General features: G+C 41.1%; 1 protein-coding gene across 1 annotated transcript in view; it reads left to right on the top strand.

Moving 5' to 3' along the window:
- Positions 1-19,220, top strand: part of PRKAR1B (protein kinase cAMP-dependent type I regulatory subunit beta) — a gene marked incomplete at its 5' end in the record, with an annotated part of 89,496 nt that overhangs the window by 11,728 nt on the left and 58,548 nt on the right. Inside the window, one exon of the mRNA XM_079320901.1 lies at positions 578-669. Within this exon, the coding sequence (XP_079177027.1) occupies positions 578-669 (92 nt within the window). The remainder of the gene's footprint in view (positions 1-577; positions 670-19,220) is intronic.

The following is a 19,220-nucleotide window of genomic DNA, read 5'->3' as shown; positions in this document are numbered from 1 at the left end:
TCTCCTGTCCTTTGTGTGTCCCTGCCCCAACAAACCCACAAAGCCTTTTGGCTTTCACTGCTGCAAATTTGCACTGAGAAAAGCTAGTCAGTTCTATTTCATAATCAGACAGAAAGGCTGGAGTTGAATGTCTCAGTGATCTGATTATTTACCCCTTTGTTTCATCAGCAGCAAGCTGAGCAGCTGGTGTATTCCTAACAGAGCAAGGGTTCAGGCCTGCAATTCAATCCAGTGCTCCTCTGATGGGGTAAAAACCAAGAATAAGATACTGGCTGAATTTAACACTGAGAAATTTAAACTTTTAGTTTGTAAAGGAATCTTATGTTTCCTTTCTGAGTGTCATTTTGAGAACAAAAATTGTTATCCTCACATTACCAAAGCTGTAATTATTGCTTTTTTAGTGGTTTTATATGATAACCTGTCTTAGTGCCTGAAATCAAATTGCATCAATTTTCTTGAAGAGTGGAATTTTCTGTAGATTTCTGTAGTCGATTTTCTGTAGATTTCTGTAGATTTCTTCATGATTTGTGAAGAAATACAATCAGTGTGTAACTACCTTTCATTCTTTTCTCTGCAGGTTATTCCAAAGGACTATAAAACCATGACTGCTCTGGCTAAGGCCATCTCCAAGAACGTGCTCTTTGCTCATCTTGATGACAATGAACGAAGGTAGGAGGAGCTTTATGATTTAAGGGAACCCACAGCTTGGTGTGAGGACAAGAAATTAGATTAAATTTCATCTCAGGGCTCAGAACTGCTCTCACTGATGCATTGGAGTCACACTAGATGCAACATCAAACTGCTCATGGTATTATGACAGAGGGTAAAATCACAAAGTAAAGAAGGATAAGAATAGGTTAGAGTGTGTTCAGACATATTTAATATTTTTAGAACAGATGGGCCTGATAAACTTTATTCTAGATTACTTAATTAGATAAAGCAATCTCAGAAATATTTGTCATTACTTCTGAAACTCAGGGAAGACAGGTCAAGTGTGAATGAGTGGGAAAGATAAAACATAATGTCTGTAATATCATAACAGAAAGTGACAGGTAAATTGTTTTGTTCATAGAAAAACTGGAACAAACAAATTATTTATATGCACCTGAAGGAGACCAAGGAGTTCAGTAACAACCAGTGTGACTTTTAAGGACTTGAAAATATCTTTCCAGAACTGACAGCAAGTTGTGCAGCTGGGGGAGGCACAAAGGAGGCAAACAGGTCAACTTCCAGTAATGTTTTTGACATTAATATTTATGATGGTTTCATTAAAAAAAAAATAAATGGTGGGGGGAAGTGTATCTTGAGTGAAACTAGTCTTAAAACACTGGGAGACAAGGGTAGCATTCAAAATTATGCTGACAGGTTGAAGGAATGTTCTGGAAAAAGCAGGATGAGTTGACACTGAGCCAAGTGCAGAGAAGTATTCCTCAGGCAGGAAAAACACCTTTGTGACTATAAGACAGTTCTGCAGTTTTGGTAGTTCCTTGAAAAGCTATGTGGAACTTATTGTGACTCATAATCTGAATAATAGTCACTAATGTCAGGCTTTTTTTTTGAAAACATTAATGTTTTGCTGGGGTAACTAAACAGAACATGCAACATGTCCCAGTGTGGGAAAGCTGGAACACAGTGTCCAGTTTGGGCACTGCACTTGAAGGAAAAACAGTTGGAGGAAATTCCTGGAGGAGTGGTGGGAATGATCACAGACCTGGATAACATCACCTCTGAGGGGAGATGGGATTGCTTACCCTGCAGAACAAAACTTGGGGCAGAGGGATGCAATAATAGCTTATAATTGCACGTGAACAATGCTGTATGAGTGATAAACTGCTCTGTGGGCCAGAGGGTAAAGAACAGCAAATTTAAAGCACAGTGGGAGAGAATCAAGTCAGATCCAAGAAGAAGTCTCTGGTTGCTTGGGTAGGTTGTGGAGTCTCCACCACTTGAGGCCATTCAGGACAGATCAGACTCTGCTCTGCCAGGAATGAGAAGCATCAGTCCTACCTTGCAGCAGATAAAGCTCAGTGAGGTCAGGAGCTCCTCACCAACCCCATTTTTTTGTGCTTCCATGGTTAGAAAAGACAAAAACTTTCCCTACACTGGTGGTTTAGTTCAGAGAACACCAACAGCACAGTGCTTCAGTGGGATTACTCAAATGCTTGCAGTCAAAGCACATTCCAGGACTGCAAATTTTGCTCCCTCTTGCAGATGTTTACACAGTTTAATTGCTTTACAATCCTAATGATATCATGTTAACATGAAGATTTCTGGAGTAATTAAAGAGGATGAACTTTTCACATTTCTTCTAGCTTTTTCATCCACAGAGGAGAATTCTTGTACAGAGCTGCTGTAAATCCTGATTATACTGCCAGCATGCTGATGTGACAGGCACTGAAAGGATAGATTTTAGGGCTGGAAAAAAAGGACATTTCAGTAAGATGCTATCAAAGTAGGGTGAGAAAAAATCTGAAGGACAAGTGCTTTTTCTTGCATTGCACATCATGACCATGGTCTCTCCTGCACATTCCCTGTGTCCCATTTTTCTGTGTCATGTCATGGGGATGTGTTGGGGGTGAAGAGACCTGCAGGCTCCCATGTGTGTGCTGCAGCTGCACTGTGCACTCTTTGCTTGGCCAGGTGTGTTCTGCCTCTCCTGTCAAAAGATTCAGGAGCTCCTGGGTTGTGCACTGGAGCATGGTCAGGTGTAGAACCATCCCCCTGCCTCATTTGAGCCTCAGGATGAGCACAGCAGGCTATTGCTGACACTGGGAGAAGAAAAGGAGCTCACAGAAGGGTGTGTGTTCTGCTCTGCAGACAAGACTGAAAGGAAGGAATAAATTGACATCATGCTCTCACCCCTGTCTGGTTGCATTTGTCAAGTGTGGAGAAGTCAGCAAGTCAGGGCATACCATTACCATCACTTCTGCATCTTCTTAATGGAAATATGTAGTTCAGTAAAGTAAGTGCTTAATAACTTCATTTGGGCTCTTGGAATGGTGGAAAGCTAGGTGAGGTGTGGTGGTGTTTGGTGGCATGTGTTTGTTTTCCTCAGTGCTTGCTACGCTGAAGATATTATCATTGTTTTATCTAATTTCATGTTGGACCAAAATGTAGGAGGTGTTCAGGTGGGGGAAGGATGGACTAGCAATTTCTCATTTACAATGGATGACTCTTACATTTTTTCTTTCTTCAAAAAGAAATTTGTGTTAACCTGCCCTGACTTGTGTTGCACTTGCTGCTTGGCAGATGTGAAACTTAACCCCTTATTTATAAAGGCAGAGTGTAGATATAATCTCTGTGTCAGGTATTCTCTATGAAGGGTTGGATGCATGAAAAATCATGCTGAAGTTAAGCTAAACACTTTTTGCACTGGTGTTGGACATACTTTTCTTCAAGTTTTATTTTAGTTCAAAGCTTTCCCTGTGCCATGCTGCAAACAGGCATCACTGCCCTGCACAGTGTCTTTGGTGTAAAATTATACTGAAAAGTGCAATAAAAGGGAAATGTAACTGCAACAGTACCAAAAGCAGCAGAGCTGGTGATCAGCAGCTTTTGCCAAAATGTTCAAGAGTTGCTAACATTGCAAAGAGCAGTGCAGCTCTGAGAAGTGATGTGGCACTCCAGTGTTTTCTCATGGGGCTTGGTTAAACTCTGGAGTAAGGTCCTGGTTCTCCCAAAGCCAGAGGCAAAATGCTCATTGCCTGGAGTGGGAATGTGGTTTTAGCTGTGAGGAGCTGCTGTTCTGATTTGAATAACTGGGAATGTATGGTTTGTCTTTTGGGGAATTTCCTTGCTGATCTTATCCCTTCTAAGGCAATCTCAATATTCAGGCCTGTCCTGGAGGTGATTTAGAGTTTACATCAACCTCCCCTCTTCTTTTGGTCAGTGCTGCCACTGCTCTGCTGCTCTGGCTCTGCAGCCACTGAAGGATTTCTGTCTATGCACAGATAGAATTACACCCATTCCTTGGCAGCCTTCTGTTTCCTCTCCCACTCTTGGATATCCAGCAGATTAACATCCTCTAAGGCCTCCTAGTTGTGAAATGGTGTATAAAGTCAAAATTGGTGACAAGGGGCCAGTCTGAGTGACCTTTTCCTAACCTCTTCTGATTAATCTCTTCTAACCCAGCAGTGCAGCTATGAAGATTTTTCATTGTTCATCACGTAATGCTGAAATACAAGCACACCCACTTGGCTCTGCTGAGATGTTGAGTAGTAAAGGGGAATCAAGACAATGTAATTATTCATTTTTCTTCTGTGGATAAAAATAAAAAGTAACTTTTCATCATTTCATTGACAGGATGTTGTGTCTCTGCTGGACACTGAGAGGGGGGCAGTGAGGAAGTTCAGAGGTGAGCTGCTGTGGGAATGGAGATTAGACCCTGATGATTGCCAAGGAGGAGAAGGAAATAAAACTGAAATATCCAGTAGGGGAGAGAGCAGGGCTGAGAGCAGCAGGGGTGTCACTGCTGCTTGCAGGGTGTCAGCAGTGCCACTCTGCTCTGCTGAGTCATGAGCCACATCTGACAGGACTGAACAGGAGCTCAGTGGCCTCCTGACCACATAAAAAGTGGGAAGGTTAAAAGTTCACCATATCTGTGTGTAAATGCCATGTCAAACTTGTTCATCAAGGAGTAAAGAGAGTAGATCAATGTTTAGCTAATGTAATTTTTGGAAGCGTTTATTACTAATTTACAGGCAGCTGTAAGGCTTGCAACAGCTTTTAGAAAATACAAAATGCACTTTTGTGTATTTTATTACTTGCATTATTAATAAATTGGTTTCTTTGAACGGTATATAATGGTCTGAAATGACTTTGAAAGCAAGAGGCACAAAATGATATTTAATGCTTTTACTAAAATAGTGACCTCTTATGAAGACAGAAAAAAAGTACCAAGAAATGAACTTGAAGACTCTGTATTTATTTCAGCAGTACACAATGTTGATTATTCTTGTGTTCCCTGCATGGCAAAGGTGGGAGGATTTCTTAATATCTGTGCTTGTTGGGACCAAGATATAAAGATGAGCATTGGCACTGTGCAGACTGTGTTCCTCAGACTACTTACAGTTTTGTTCTTCTCACCTCTCCCCAGTTGCTCCATGTCTTGCTTGTTTCTTTAAATTTTTCACAGCACTGGGATATTTTTGAGTCCTATTTAGGATGTGGCCACTGTAATCAGTGGTTCCTTTCCTGCAAAAATGCTGCTTTGGCCATGAATCTTCACCATGTATTTATGGTTACCCCTCCTCTAATATTCCTAGCTGTTGTGTCATTAGTTTAAGTATATCTATTTTCTCAGACTAATTCTTCAATTTGTAATGATTTTACATCCTAAAGTGTTTTGAAGTGTTTGCACCTCCTTTGCAGCAAGGTATTGTCTTCAAACTCAGAAAACACACTTTTCATCTGGGTCACTAATGACTTGGGGTTTCTTTCAATACATGCATAATTTATCATGAGAAAAGTGGCTTTCCACAGCTAACAAGTGAATTTTACTTGTTGTCCTGTTGATCTCATATTGAAATTCTTCTTGAAACTTCTGGTGATTAGTGAATTTCAAGGACATTATTATTGCCATAAGCTTTATTCACTTCTGCATAATGCCATGTTTTATTAAAGCCCTGGCTGCAGGCCAGCTGGAAAGCCTCATTTATGTGGAAGAAACCTAAGAAGGCACCATTCAGGAGCAAGATATTTTAGAAACAGGATGCCACAGCTATGACATATTCATTACACATCCTGTGCTTTCCTTGCATTTGTAACTTAACTCTTTTGTTAAAAAACAAACACAGATTTAGCTTCTGCCTGTGCTTCATATTTGCCTGCAGTGTGCAGAACAGTGCAAGAAGAATTCCACCTTAGCTAGAAAACTCAGGGGATGGTTTCACCACTGATTTAAGCTGAATTCTGGGCTGGAACCAAAGGATGGAGTAACAGTGAGTGGCAAATCTTGGTTGGCATATTCCTCTGCTCTCATGGCCAGGTGAGCCAGGGCAGCTCTCTGAAAAGTGATCCTCCCTGCAGGGGTGTTTTCAGTCAGAGCTGATCCTTCCTCCCACCCTGCCCCTGGGATTTGGCAAGGAGGGGAAGGAGCAGGGATCAAGGGGAAGGGCAGGATCTCCCCTTATGGCAGCAGCAGGGGCTCAAATCAAACTAAGTGGTGGCAAAACTGCACCTTAATTTCCCTTGCTAATCACTGGAGAAGGTCAGAGGATGGAAATAGATGTGTGGATCTAAACCTTGCCAAGAATGCCCAAGATCTTGGGCTAAACCACTGGGAAGATGAGAGGTGAAGAGAAAGAATAAGAGATGAGGGAGAAATTGCAGTGATGGCAGTGGGGGCTGCAGGGCTTTGCTGACCCATAATGTGGCTTTCTTGAGCTACATTAGGGTTTTTTGGTGACCAGAGTTGGATGGGATCCTTCACCCTCCTTTTTGGGGACAGCAGAAGAGGGGAGATGCAGCATGACCCCAGTGTTGTGCAGATGAGGATTTGTAAAGGGGTGAATGCCCCACCTGTGATGGAATTTAGGAGATTGTCAGCAGACAGCCTGGCTGAGGGCAGAGGAGGTGGGAATATGCAAGTTATATTGTGCATATGTTACAGATTTGGCAGAGATTTGGGAGATTTTTTCCTGATCATCAGTGATATTGGGTGATTAGCCTGTCCCATGAATTCTAGTTGTAGCCAACCAAAAGGAAACTCAAATTTACCAAGGCACACTAAACAAAGCTTTTCTTGTTTGGGTAACACCAAGCTGTTTTCCAGGTAAACTGCTTGGCAATCCAGCTTTTCTTTGTGCCTTTTGTGCCTTGTTTATGGCCTTAATTCCTCATGGTGTTTAAAAGTGTGTTAACTGTGAGTTGTTCCATTGACTTGCTGTGGATGTCAAAGGAACTATTCATGTATTTAAATGGAAGCACATTCAGTCTTGCTGAACTGGAGCTTGCCAATGAGGAATACTACTTAAACTAGAAAAAATTACAGATTTTGGAGGCAAGAATCATCTGGCAGCAGAGATGGAAATGAAACCAGGTAGAGTTGCCCAGCTGCTTGGAAAATAAACGATCCAATTCTCCGTTGAAGGATTAGCTGTGAATTTAGCACTGACTTTATTTTCCAGTACATCCCTCTCATTTGTCCAAGAATTATTGTCTTTAATTACCATTGTGGTGCCTGCAGGCAGCAGTCTTTAAATTAGTTATGCAAAGTTGTGCTCTCAGCAGTCATCAGGAGATGGTATCAGCTTTGGTATCAATCCCCTTACAACAGCCTGACAGCATCAGCAGACTCTTCTTTTTCTGATGTCAGTATTTGGCCTGGTAGGTAAGCTACTCTCTTAAAACACACACATTTGGTATTTATGGATATTTTTATCTCAAGAAACAAATACTGTCAGTTCCTAGCTTTTTAGGGGCTGTGATTCACCCTCAGTGTTTTGTTAGACAGTTTGTATTCTTCATCACAAATGCATGCCTAATGGTGGTTATTTTTAATTCTGCATAAAGCACTGGTTTACATATGGGCAGTATGTCACCCATTCTGAAAAACAGACTTAAAGCAGAGAAGTTATTTACATAAATCCTTTTTAGATCTAGAAAAAACAGCCCGAGGCAAATACTATTCATGAAATGATCTTGAGTCTAAACTTATCTCTCTATATATAAAACAAAAAATTGATGACTACTTCTGAATTTAACAGGCCTTGTAAAATTTTTCTACCACTGCAGTATGTATGACTGTGCCTTTGTGTGCTTCTTTACACAACAATTAGCTGGCAGAGGCTCTGCAAATATGTTACTCAATGCTAAATCTTTCCAGAATTAAACACAAAGGTTGAATAAAAGAATGTCCACTCTTTGTCTTCTGCATCAGAGCAGCTGGAAGCAGCAATTTGTCTTTGTTCAAGAAGGGGCAAAGGTTTATTTCAAAAGCTCTTTAAAAAGCTGTTTCCTTTCTTTTACCCCCCAGAAGGGTTGTAGGTAACCTGCCAGCAGCTTCTCCTCTCTCAGGAGTCTTCAGGAGGGGCTGATTCTGCAAACTGGGATGGCTCTGAAAGCCTGGTGCTTTCAAGGAGTGTGACTGGTACTGGAGCATAAAATCTGTGCTCAGTTGATTCCTTATGCATTTAGAGGAGGATGTTCCAAGAGCTTAAAGAACTGGATATTCCCACTGACTGATATATAGTGGGAAGTGAATGTTTAATTCCTGCAGGATTCTCTTGAAAATCCTCACCTCACATTCTGAGTGGTTGGACCTGTGCATTTCCATGATGAGGTGACACCTGCCTGGTAGCACCGTGTTTGGAAAGGCAGAAACTGCCCTTCAAACAAAAAATATCCTGTAATACTACAAGATTTAGTAGTGGGATTATAGAAAGAGAGAATTCAACTCAACAACCAGATGAAATTTCTCTGTCATTCCCCTGCACTTAATGGGAATACCAAGTGTAAGTTATTTGACTGTTAGACTGCTAACCCTCTTTTAATAAGAAAAAAACCTGACAAACCCAAACAATGATTTAGTTCTTGTTTTACAAGTTCCTTACTAAAGACTTTGACCTGAAGTACATTGCTTCTTGTGAGGTAACAGTTGGTCTATCATTGTCCTGGGGAAAAAGTAACAGTTGCTGAGATTTTGAGAAACAAAGATGGTCTTTGAATCAACTGGAACAGCTGGAAGAGACTGACACACCATGCACTGTCAGCTGCTAAATTCAGAAATTCAGACTGCAGAAATGGGATACTTTAACCCTTTGGCACCACCAGATTCTTTTTCTCTCTCTTTTTATTTTTTTTCAATTTGCTTTTTTTTTTGCTTTCAGAAATTAACAAACAAAACAAAGCAAAATCCTCCAAATGATCACTTTCTTTGTAGGGATTTTGTCTGTTTTGTATTTATTCAAGTTCTGATTTATAAATCATCCAAGGACGTGCTTGTTGACAGCTGAAATTTGCATTAGAAAAGTATAATGTCTCTGTGTAGTGTATTAAAACGAAAATATAATAGTGCATATCAAAAAAAACAGCATCAGATGCTATTTTAAGTCACTCAGCATCTTCCTAGTTTTGTATGTGGAGAATGTATTTAGTTCATTGAAGAGAATGAAGGTGAATTTATTTTATCTGGGAGGGAAAGGTAAGTGATAGCAACAATCTCTTTAAAAGACACATTAGATCCATGTGAGATCCAAAAATTGGTGGCTGAAGTTGGGCACATTCAGGCTGGAAAAGTTTAGTTTTTCTTTTTAGAGCAATCAGGGAACTGATCCATGATTTAAATTAGCTTGGGATGTGGCAGATTTTTCCATTGCTTGAAACCTTCAGATCAAACTTGGCTCTGTGCTCTTGCTGGTCCTCACAGTGCTCCAGAATATTGTGAGAGGTTTTTTTTTTTTTTTTTTTTTTTTTTCAAAGATGGCAAAATGTGATGACATGAAAATTTATTTCACTTAATGAAGAGTCAGCAGCCATCTCTGGTTAACAAAACACTTGTATGACATGGGTCCTCCTGAAAGCCAAGCTCTTACAACTTGGAGCCCAGCTGGTTTTTGGATGTCTGAAACAGGCACACACTGGGGCTCTTTTTAGGCTATTGTTTCAGCTCAGTTACAAAGGGTGGGGTTTTATTTAGGAGCCAAAAAGGAGGTTTTGTAGCTGGTGTTGATGGTGCCAGGGAAGCTGTGCACAGCTTGGCTGCTCCTGCTGCTGCTGGAGAGGGTGAAGCACCCACTGAGGGATGATCACTCTGTTTTCTTGCCCAAACAGACTCAAACTTCTTCATAAGCCATTTTCTTCAGTTATTTCCTAGCTTGGCTTCTTAGAAAAACTCCCTTCCTAGTCACATCTAAACTATTTTCAGGTTTTTGCACTCCTAAATCCTGATCCTACATCATCTGAATAACCAAAAGATTGGCAATTATCATCACTGTTTGCAGGATCAAGCTTAGTTTATTCTATTTGTGCATATAACTACATGAAAAAGTAGATTTGTACCAAGACCCCAGAGGATTTGGAAGTTCTTTGCCCATGTAAGTGATTTCCTAGAATAAAGGCTGAGACATGAATAATTTTCCAGATGTGATAATTGAGGTAAGCAGAATAAACTGCTCAGTGTAGAGTTTAATTCTAATCAATAGGAAAACACTTTTCTGTCCTGACAACTTGTTCTATATTTACAATTACTACAAGGTCCACATAAAGTCTGGACTTCCTGACATCCCTCTGCATTTGCAATGAAAGACCAAGTCTGCTGTCATTGAGCCAAATTCCAGCTCTGTTTTCCACATCTTTGTGTTTTTCATGTCTGATTGTCTGAGAGATCTATTTGTCGTGAAAGTCAGGGAGAAAGAAGAGAAACAAACCAACAGATTTGCATATATTATCAATTTAATTTCCTCTTATTAATTATTGAAAAGATTTTTAAGGAGACCTCACTGCTACCTTTGTATTGCTTGCTCTTCTTTTCCCTAACAGAGGCACATCATTATCATATGGGGTGAATGGGAATTACTTTTCAGTATCCAGAAATAGACTTTGGCCTTTTGACATCCTAATAATTCCCAGAACAGCCAACTGAACCTTCACCATGTTAGACTGGATTTGCTATATTAAAATATTGTAGCAGTGCCCTAATTTCAAGTCCTGACAGTTTAATTACTGCAGTTGACCCATGTTCCTCATACAGCTGCTTTCTGCAATGTGGTTACAACATCCCTGCAGATTTTCCTTTGCTTTTAGAAACTTGGTTTAAAATAGTGAAAATCTGTGTTTCAGATCCAAGTTTACCTACTGTTCTTTAATGGTATGAAATGTGTCATATTTCTCCTCTCATTTATTAAATCCTGTGCTTTGACTAGAACTTATTTCCAAGAATATTAAATTATTGCTCTATTATTAGAGCACAATGTTTGATTCCTTGACAGGTTGACAAGAACTCTGGAACACTTTGCAGGAGCAGCCCTTCCTAATCAAAACTACCCTCACCAGCATCAGTCAGTTTACCCTGGTACCAAAATATAGTTGAAACGAAGCTGCTCAGTTGCTCCAGCAGAGTGTTGTGTAATTTGGGACTCTGCTGATTTGGGGCACCTTGGAATCTTCCTTGCAGGGTTTTTTCACAGCCTTCTGAGTGCTGGAATTTACTGTGCTCTTTGGCCCCTTGACTTCTTTCCTCTTCTGGTTTAAGATTTTAACCAAGCACTCAAGATCACTTTAACATGCTCAATTTGGCTCTTTTTAATTAGCTGAGCTGTGTGTCATTATGTCAGTAGATTTAGATTTCTTTTGCAGCAATTTGCTGTGAAAACAGTTACCTTACAAATACACTTATTGTGTCTGTGAACTATGTGCTTTTAGAATAATTTCATTTTCAAAGGATGCTTTCCTGGAAAACAAGGTGAAATGACATGGGAACAATGGAGATTTTACAAACAATTCTAATGGGTAGAACAGTAAATCCAAGACTTACTGTTGGAAATCAGATTAGAGCACCAGAAATACAGGAAAAAAAAGGGAAAATACAGAGTCATGTTATAGTCAGACTCCAGAACCATATCCTGAAATCCCACAGGCAAACAGTTCATGTGAAGGTTCCATAGGGATTATTTCTGATAGGTTTCTCTACATTCCTTGTTTGTGTTTTATTTGTTTGGTTGCTTTGTTCCAGTGCCGTAGTGACACCCTCTGGCAAGGGCAGGACAGTTCCATTGCCATCAGAGAGCTCTTGAGCAGCAATCATTGAGCATCCTCATGGGAAAGGCATTGGTGTGCCCTGTCCTTTCTTCCCTCAAAGCTGGTTTGGCTCAAGATAAAAATTCACACATGTAGAGTTAAAGTTAGCTTTGTATGTGATGGCTAGTTGATACAAAATTCAAGTACCATGCAGTAAATAGTGCTGGACATTTTGCCCTGGTGAATAGAACTTTTCTTCTGGTGAGCAGTTTGAAAAATTTTGTACTTGAATTAATTTGTTTCCATCAACTCTAAAGCACATTATTCTCTTCTGGAGTGCAGGCTCTGAGCAAATCCTTACCAAGGCTCTGTCTGTGGTGTGGATGTCACCAGAACTGAGAAAACTCACTTCTAGAGGGAAATAACACAGGTTTTTAAAGATGGAAAAGCTACTGGAAGTTGTCTGCCCACTGTTAATTTTGTGTATTGCATTGGTAATACTTTTATTTGTGCTGTCTTACATGATGGGTCACAAAATACAAACTTCCCACAGCTGACATTTTTCCAGGCAGTAAAAAGAAAAACCAGTGAGCTGTTGAGGCAGCTGGAGCAGCAAAGTGAGGCAGATGAGGCTTGAGGAAAGGCATTAAGGTGATTAAATTCTATTAAAATCAAGATGGCACACAGGGACTTCTCAGCATCCTGGTGAAATGTGGAGGTCTGGCTCAGCTTCTGAGAGCAGCTGTGGATGTCTCTGCCACCTGGGGTCACTGTGATCAAGGTTATTAAAAAGGAGAGGTATGAAGCAACAAAGGAAATAGAAGCAGTGGAAAACACACTTCCCAACCCTAACCCCTGGAGGCTAAAATTGAGATACCACAAGTATACAAATTAGTTGAAATTTTTATTGTGTGTGAGAAAACAAAGCCCTATACCTCAGTGTGTGAACAAGTCTACTTTAACAGGTCAGGGATTTGTATAAAACAAGACTGTCACAAGAAAATGTTGCCTCTTGTGCACTTTTCTTATTGCATTTTGTCTTAGCTTTTCTACCTGTTGGTTCCTACAGTGTGTTACAACTGACTTTGAAGGTCCTTGTGGAGGTGGAGTTTTGTGGCTGAGAAATCTTCTGTGGCCTTGATGCTGATCTGGTTTAATCCTGGAGCTGCTTCAAAATCTCTGGGGCTGTTCCTGTTATTTATACATGTGAGATTATAGGGGAGTCTAATAGATATTTTAAATCTGCAGCCATCTTACAGAATTTCTTAAGTGTGCTATTAATGAAACCTTTGTCTCAGCTAAGCCCCCATGATATATTATGTACCAGCAGTACTTCTTAAAAGCACTTTGGCCGAATTTTCAAGCTGGCTAAGCTTAAAGTTGTCAAAATATGTATTTATGTTAAAACTCCCCCAAATGCTGTGGATGTAAATGTTTCTGTGGAGGTGCTGCATTGTGAGAGAGGAAGGGCTGTTTGTGGACTGGCAAAAGAGGAAAACCCAGATGATGCAAATGCAACTGTGCAAGACATTGCATGGAATTGAGTCTGTTCTTTAGTAGGGAAAATCAGTAAATCAGTTTTTTTAACCTTTATTTGTCCTTCCTGAATAAGTGTATCATAGAATCATAGAACGGTTTAGCCTGGAAGGGGCATTAAATATAATTTTGTTCCAACCCCTCTGCCATGGGCAGGGGCACCTTCCTCTATCCCAGGTTACTCCAAGCTCCATCCAACCTGATCTTGGACACTTGCAGGGATTTCACAGCTTCCCTGGGCACCCTGAGCCAGGGGCTCAAAACCCAAATAGAAAAGAATTCCTGTATAATTTCCTTATAATGTGTGTAATTTTCTTAATGCTTTTGTTGACACATCTGTGCATTTGATTAGATAAGAAGTACTTCAGTTACAGGTATGGTGGAAAAAACAGTGGTAGTGTTCACAGCAGTGTTACAAGTGGAAAACATCCATTCCTTGCAACATTGGAGAGTTGTTTAGTCAGAACTGCCTTGCTCCTGTGCCTTTTCCAATGGACTTAGCATCACTGGCACCACCTCTAAATAAAACTACTTAGCATCTTTTGTAGTTACATGATATTCAAAGCATCTCTCAGAAGCACGTTTTAGTCCTATTATAATCAGCGTTCTTTGGAGTAATTAATTATGTATCCCATCACGAGGTCAGAATCAGAACATTATGTTTTCATCTCTTGTGGTGAGATAGCTCCTCGTACAGGCTATCATGCTGTTGTACACAAAATTAGTACTATATGAAGAATATAAATTAACATGTTAGTTTCGATGGGAATGTTGATGAGGTTGGAAAGGCGTCATTAATACGCTCAATAGTGCAAAATAATACTTCTGATTTTAGCTTCCTTTGCTTTTCCTTTCAACTGGTTAAGCTAAAAATACAGCACAGCTGCTTTCCCTTTACACGTGTGAAAATGTGTGGAATGTGAAGTAAGGGAGAGAATTGCAGCCCTTTGGGTGAGAAAACAGGAGGTTCAGTGCTGAGGCTCCAGGCTGTGTCTCACTGGGGAGAGGGGCAGGAGGAGGGCTGGGGGTGCCAGTGGGTGCAGGATGGACAGACTGCTCCTCCTGGGACAGCATCACTGCAGGGATGGACAGACTGCTCCTTCTGGGACAGAATCACTGCAGGGATGGACAGACTGCTCCTCCTGGGACAGTGTCACTGCAGGATGGACAGACTGCTCCTCCTGGGACAGTGTCACTGCAGGGATGGACAGAGTGCTCCTCCTGGGACAGTGTCACTGCAGGATGGACAGACTGCTCCTCCTGGGACAGTGTCACTGCAGGGATGGACAGACTGCTCCTCCTGGGACAGTGTCACTGCAGGGATGGACAGACTGCTCCTCCTGGGACAGTGTCACTGCAGGATTGACAGACTGCTCCTCCTGGGACAGAATCACTGCAGGGATGGACAGACTGCTCCTCCTGGGACAGAATCACTGCAGGGATGGACAGACTGCTCCTCCTGGGACAGAGTCACTGCAGGATGGACAGACTGCTCCTCCTGGGACAGAATCACTGCAGGATGGACAGACTGCTCCTCCTGGGACAGAATCACTGCAGGATGGACAGACTGCTCCTCCTGGGACAGAGTCACTGCAGGATGGACAGACTGCTCCTCCTGGGACAGAATCACTGCAGGATGGACAGACTGCTCCTCCTGGGACAGAATCACTGCAGGGATGGACAGACTGCTCCTCCTGGGACAGTGTCACTGCAGGGATGGACAGACTGCTCCTCCTGGGACAGTATCACTGCAGGGATGGACAGACTGCTCCTCCTGGGACAGTATCACTGCAGGGATGGACAGACTGCTCCTTCTGGGGCAGCATCACTGGGGCTCACTGCAGGGTGGGCTCTGTCCTGCCTGCTGGGGCTCCAGATTCATCTGACTCCCTGCAGATGCTCCTGTGCTTCCTTGCCCAAGGCCTGAGCAGTTTTAAGCACTGTAGAACTTGAGCAGTCCCTCAGATGTACATGGGTTAATGCTGCTAATGGGTCAGATGGAGGATTTAGGCAGAAGCAGAAGATACTTATGGATGTAAATCCATTTTTATCAATGACATCTAACTGTGTCAGTTCTCAGGGCAAAGGAGAATCCAGCTGTAGGATCTGATCTGCAGCTTGATAGAATCTCTATGCTCCAGAGCAGGATGAATGGCAGCAAAAAGCAAACCATGGGAGGCTTTGTGAAGTATATTTATTTTAATATTAGTTGGCTCTTAAAAGGTGCTCTTTGCCTGTTGTGCTCTGGGCTTCTTATTAAGAAGGATAAGCAGCCATTATCTATGTTGAACACTTTTTGGATATCCTTTGCTATTGTGGCTGATGAATAAAATTACAAAGTGGGTATCAGATCCTGAAAGTTGATCTCTGCAAACAAGCTTTTATAAACTGGAGGAGCTCTGTGGACGTCAGTGGGAGCTGCTACAGAAGGAGGATTAGTCAATATTAAATTGGAGGCCAAAGTAAAGGAACTGTCAACTGGGAGCAAAACAACAGAAAATATTGGGAGGAGAGAATTAAATTGTGCTATTAGATAACTCTTTTGTGAAGCTAAATCAGAAAATTGCTAATTAGTTTTAACAAATTCTGGGAATTGTTTAAACTTGGCTCCCTTTCATAGTTACTAGAAGTTTCACATAAAGTCAAGTGGATTTCTAATGTGATTGAATTAATGTTTCCCCATTACTGGAGTCTTCTTTTTCCTTTCCTTATTTTCATTTATTTAAAATGCAGAAGTATAATATTGCATCTATGCAACCTTGCATAGATTGCAAGTGTATGACTTTAAACCCAGAAATTTTCCTAATGGTTATTTTTGAAAATTTCCATCTTTCCTTTTAGTTTTCTTGGTGTTTTTTAGTTCATTGCTCCCAGATTCAGCCTCTTGGTAGTGACCCAGCTTTCCAGCCACAGAGGCATGAAAAATCAGCGTAATTAAAAACCATATATTAAAGCAACTTTATAACAGTTTTCTTTTCTGAAATGCAAATGAGAGATCAGACAAGACTCACCCGTGTTTGCTCTGTGTGTTGCTTGAAACAAATCCATCTTCTGCACTTGGAGATGTGCTGGTAGGATATTGCAGTTTTTTATTGAAAACTCAGGGTTTAACTCAGACAGAGCTCTTAGTTCCTGACTCACACTACTGATTATAATTTCTGGTCAACTTTGATTCTCTTCCCATCTCTATTCTCATGGAATACACAGTGATGCCACTCTGCCTTTTTCTCTTAAATCTATTGGGTTTACATTCTGGTAATTTTCCACTTTTCTTCTCCTCCCGGCCCTCGGCGTGCTGCCTCACAGCTCTCTTCCACTTTGCAATTTCTGATTTATTTCTGGCATCTGTTCAATTTCAGAGGGAAAAAAAAATGAATCTTGAAAGGAAATATAAATTCCATTTTTATCAACATTTGTCAATTAAAATCCGATACTGCAAAGCCTGTTTATAAATAACTTGACTATTCCAAATTTATGTTGATAATACCTTACACCATTCATGCCATATATATAACACTTTCATATGGCAGATGAGGAGGGGTGTTTCTGTGAGACTATATAAATTTACAAGTACAGAAATGAAATCCATTGAGTACACCCCAGTGTCACACTTGCTGTGTGTACATTCACACACTTGTGCATCTCAGTTGCTTTGAAAGATGAACTTGTATCTGATTATCTGGTAAGATATAAAACTGAAGCCTGAAATCTGACCCTTTAAGTTTTGGTTCAAGGCCAGATTCTGGAAAATGATTTGAGTTCTGATTCAGGCAAAATCCCCTGAATATGTTTTTCTGGCAATATTTTTGAGAACAGCTGATCTTTTCACATTTTTTCCATTTGGGTTAGAAATCTTCAGAGAGTAACCAAGATGCCACTGAAATAGTGATGTTTGCTGCTCACTGGAAGGAAAGTGCAGCCCAAATACATGAAGCCATAATTCTGGCATTTTTCTCTGGTGTGTTTCAAAGCTCTAGATGATAGATAATGACATTAAGGAGAGTGAGTTGAAGTTAATTGCAAAGCATTGCTTATTAGGTTTGAAAGAGATATAATCACAGGGCATTCTAATTCCTTAAGACACTGATTAATATAACAGCTACAGAGAAAAAACTGGCAGAGAATACGTTTCTAGGGAGTTTGCAGGATTGCTGGTTTATGCATTTTCTTTTACAGCCTACACAGTTGGAGATAATTCAGAATCTTACTGTTTAAGAGTAAGCCAAGTATCTAAAATCTTGTGACCATATTTAGGGATGGATGAAATGTTTTTGTTAAAATAGCTCACACTCCCTCACACATGCCCGTATTTCTGTCTGGCCTTCAGGCCAGTGAAAGGAAGAAACAGGAGAAGCTCAGAGGTTTCCTGAGCCTTCCTTGTGATCCATCAGCTGGGTGTTAATGATCTCACACTGCTCATTCCAGTACCCAAACATCTGCCTTCCCTCTGGGCTTGGTTGAATCACCCAGTGCTTTTACCAGTCGCCGTGTTCATCTGCAGCTCTGTTTTGGTTTAATCATCCCATTAGCTGAAGCTGAAGAAACACTTTGTGGCAAGTGGCACTGGTTTGTTCTGCATTTTATCCAGCATGATGCTGGGCTGTGCCACCTTGGGCTGTCTCCTGGCAAGGGTGGAAGAGTAGGGGGGAAATTCAGGAGTTATGGGAATTGCAGCATTATTTGGGGGTGACACATTTTTTTCTTGCTGTCCCACTGGTACTGATTTTTTCCAATCATCCCCTGTCTGTCCAGCAGGTTTGTCTGGATAAAGGATGTCTGTATCTCTGGTGGGAATGTGCAAAATTTAGAGAGGACTAGAGCAGTGCAAAAATAGCATTTATTAGCAGAGAGATTAAAGGCTGAAGAAGGATGTTTGGGGGAACAGCAAGAAAGGCAGTGCCAAGCTACATCTTTAACAATGAAATTCTTGCAGCAGACTCAGACAATCTGTTCCCAGTGTGTACCAGAGCATTACCCATGGCTGTGCCAAGAGCCTGAACTCCACACAGCTCCTCAGTCCCCAACTCTGCTCATCACACACACTGAGTCCAACCCTCTCACTGGAATCTGCAGGATGGGTAAAAAACTCCACGAGAAGGCAGGTTCAGGCTGCTCTGGAGTGGATTGTGAAAGGCAGCAGTGGCAGAGCTGGGAGGTTGTTTTTGGAGAAGGAGCTGCCTCATTGCTGACCCCGTCACCCTCCGTGCTGGTGCCAATCCAGCAGGCTCAGCTCATGGCCAAGGCTCTGCTTTATATCCACTGATACTAAACCTTGTTTAGAAAGGCCAGGCCTTATTGTTTGCAGTGTTTGGCACTGCCTCTCATCTTTTGCAAAGTTGAGAGGAACAAATCTGATGAGGTTCCCAGCTATTTTGTCTTGGTTGCAACAAGAGGCTGACAGGAATCAGTGTTTTCTCTGACTGTGATCCTGCTCTTGTTTTACTCTTCATTGCCCTGCTAGGAAATATCTTTTTGCTTGTCCTTGGAAATACAATCTGAAAGGGTTCTCTTGTTCAGCCATCTGATAACTCTATAAAAACCCACTCATATGATCCCTCATATAACCTAAATTAAGATGTTTTTGTTTTCTCCTGTTTATTGGGCTACAGTTGTTGGAAAGCTGCTGCACACTACTTCTCCCATGGCAGAGAGCATCTCACTTCCAGCCTAAATGTTTATATGTGTTGATTTTTCATGGTTTCATTCTCCATCAGTTAAAGTACCTCCTTTTCAACTCTGTTGTTCAGCCTAACCCTTGCCTTTTATGCCTATGTACTTATAAATTAAAATTTCATCTGCTCTTTTCTTATTTTACTGCAGTAAATTATTCATTCTCTTTTCTTCTTTTATAAAAGATAGACTCTTCTTTGCTCTTATCTGCATCTTTTTTGAATCTTGTTTATCTGTTTGTTTTGCATGTGGTGGTGAATTTTGCCCAGTATTGAAGTGGGATCATGTTGCTTTTCACAACAGCATTAACACTTCCTTGCTCACTTGAAAGTAACCCA

This window comes from Erithacus rubecula (assembly GCF_903797595.1).
Source record: "Erithacus rubecula genome assembly, chromosome: 17".
In the NCBI taxonomy this organism is placed as follows: Eukaryota; Metazoa; Chordata; class Aves; order Passeriformes; family Muscicapidae; genus Erithacus; species Erithacus rubecula.
This window is presented reverse-complemented; position numbering and strand designations above follow the sequence as displayed.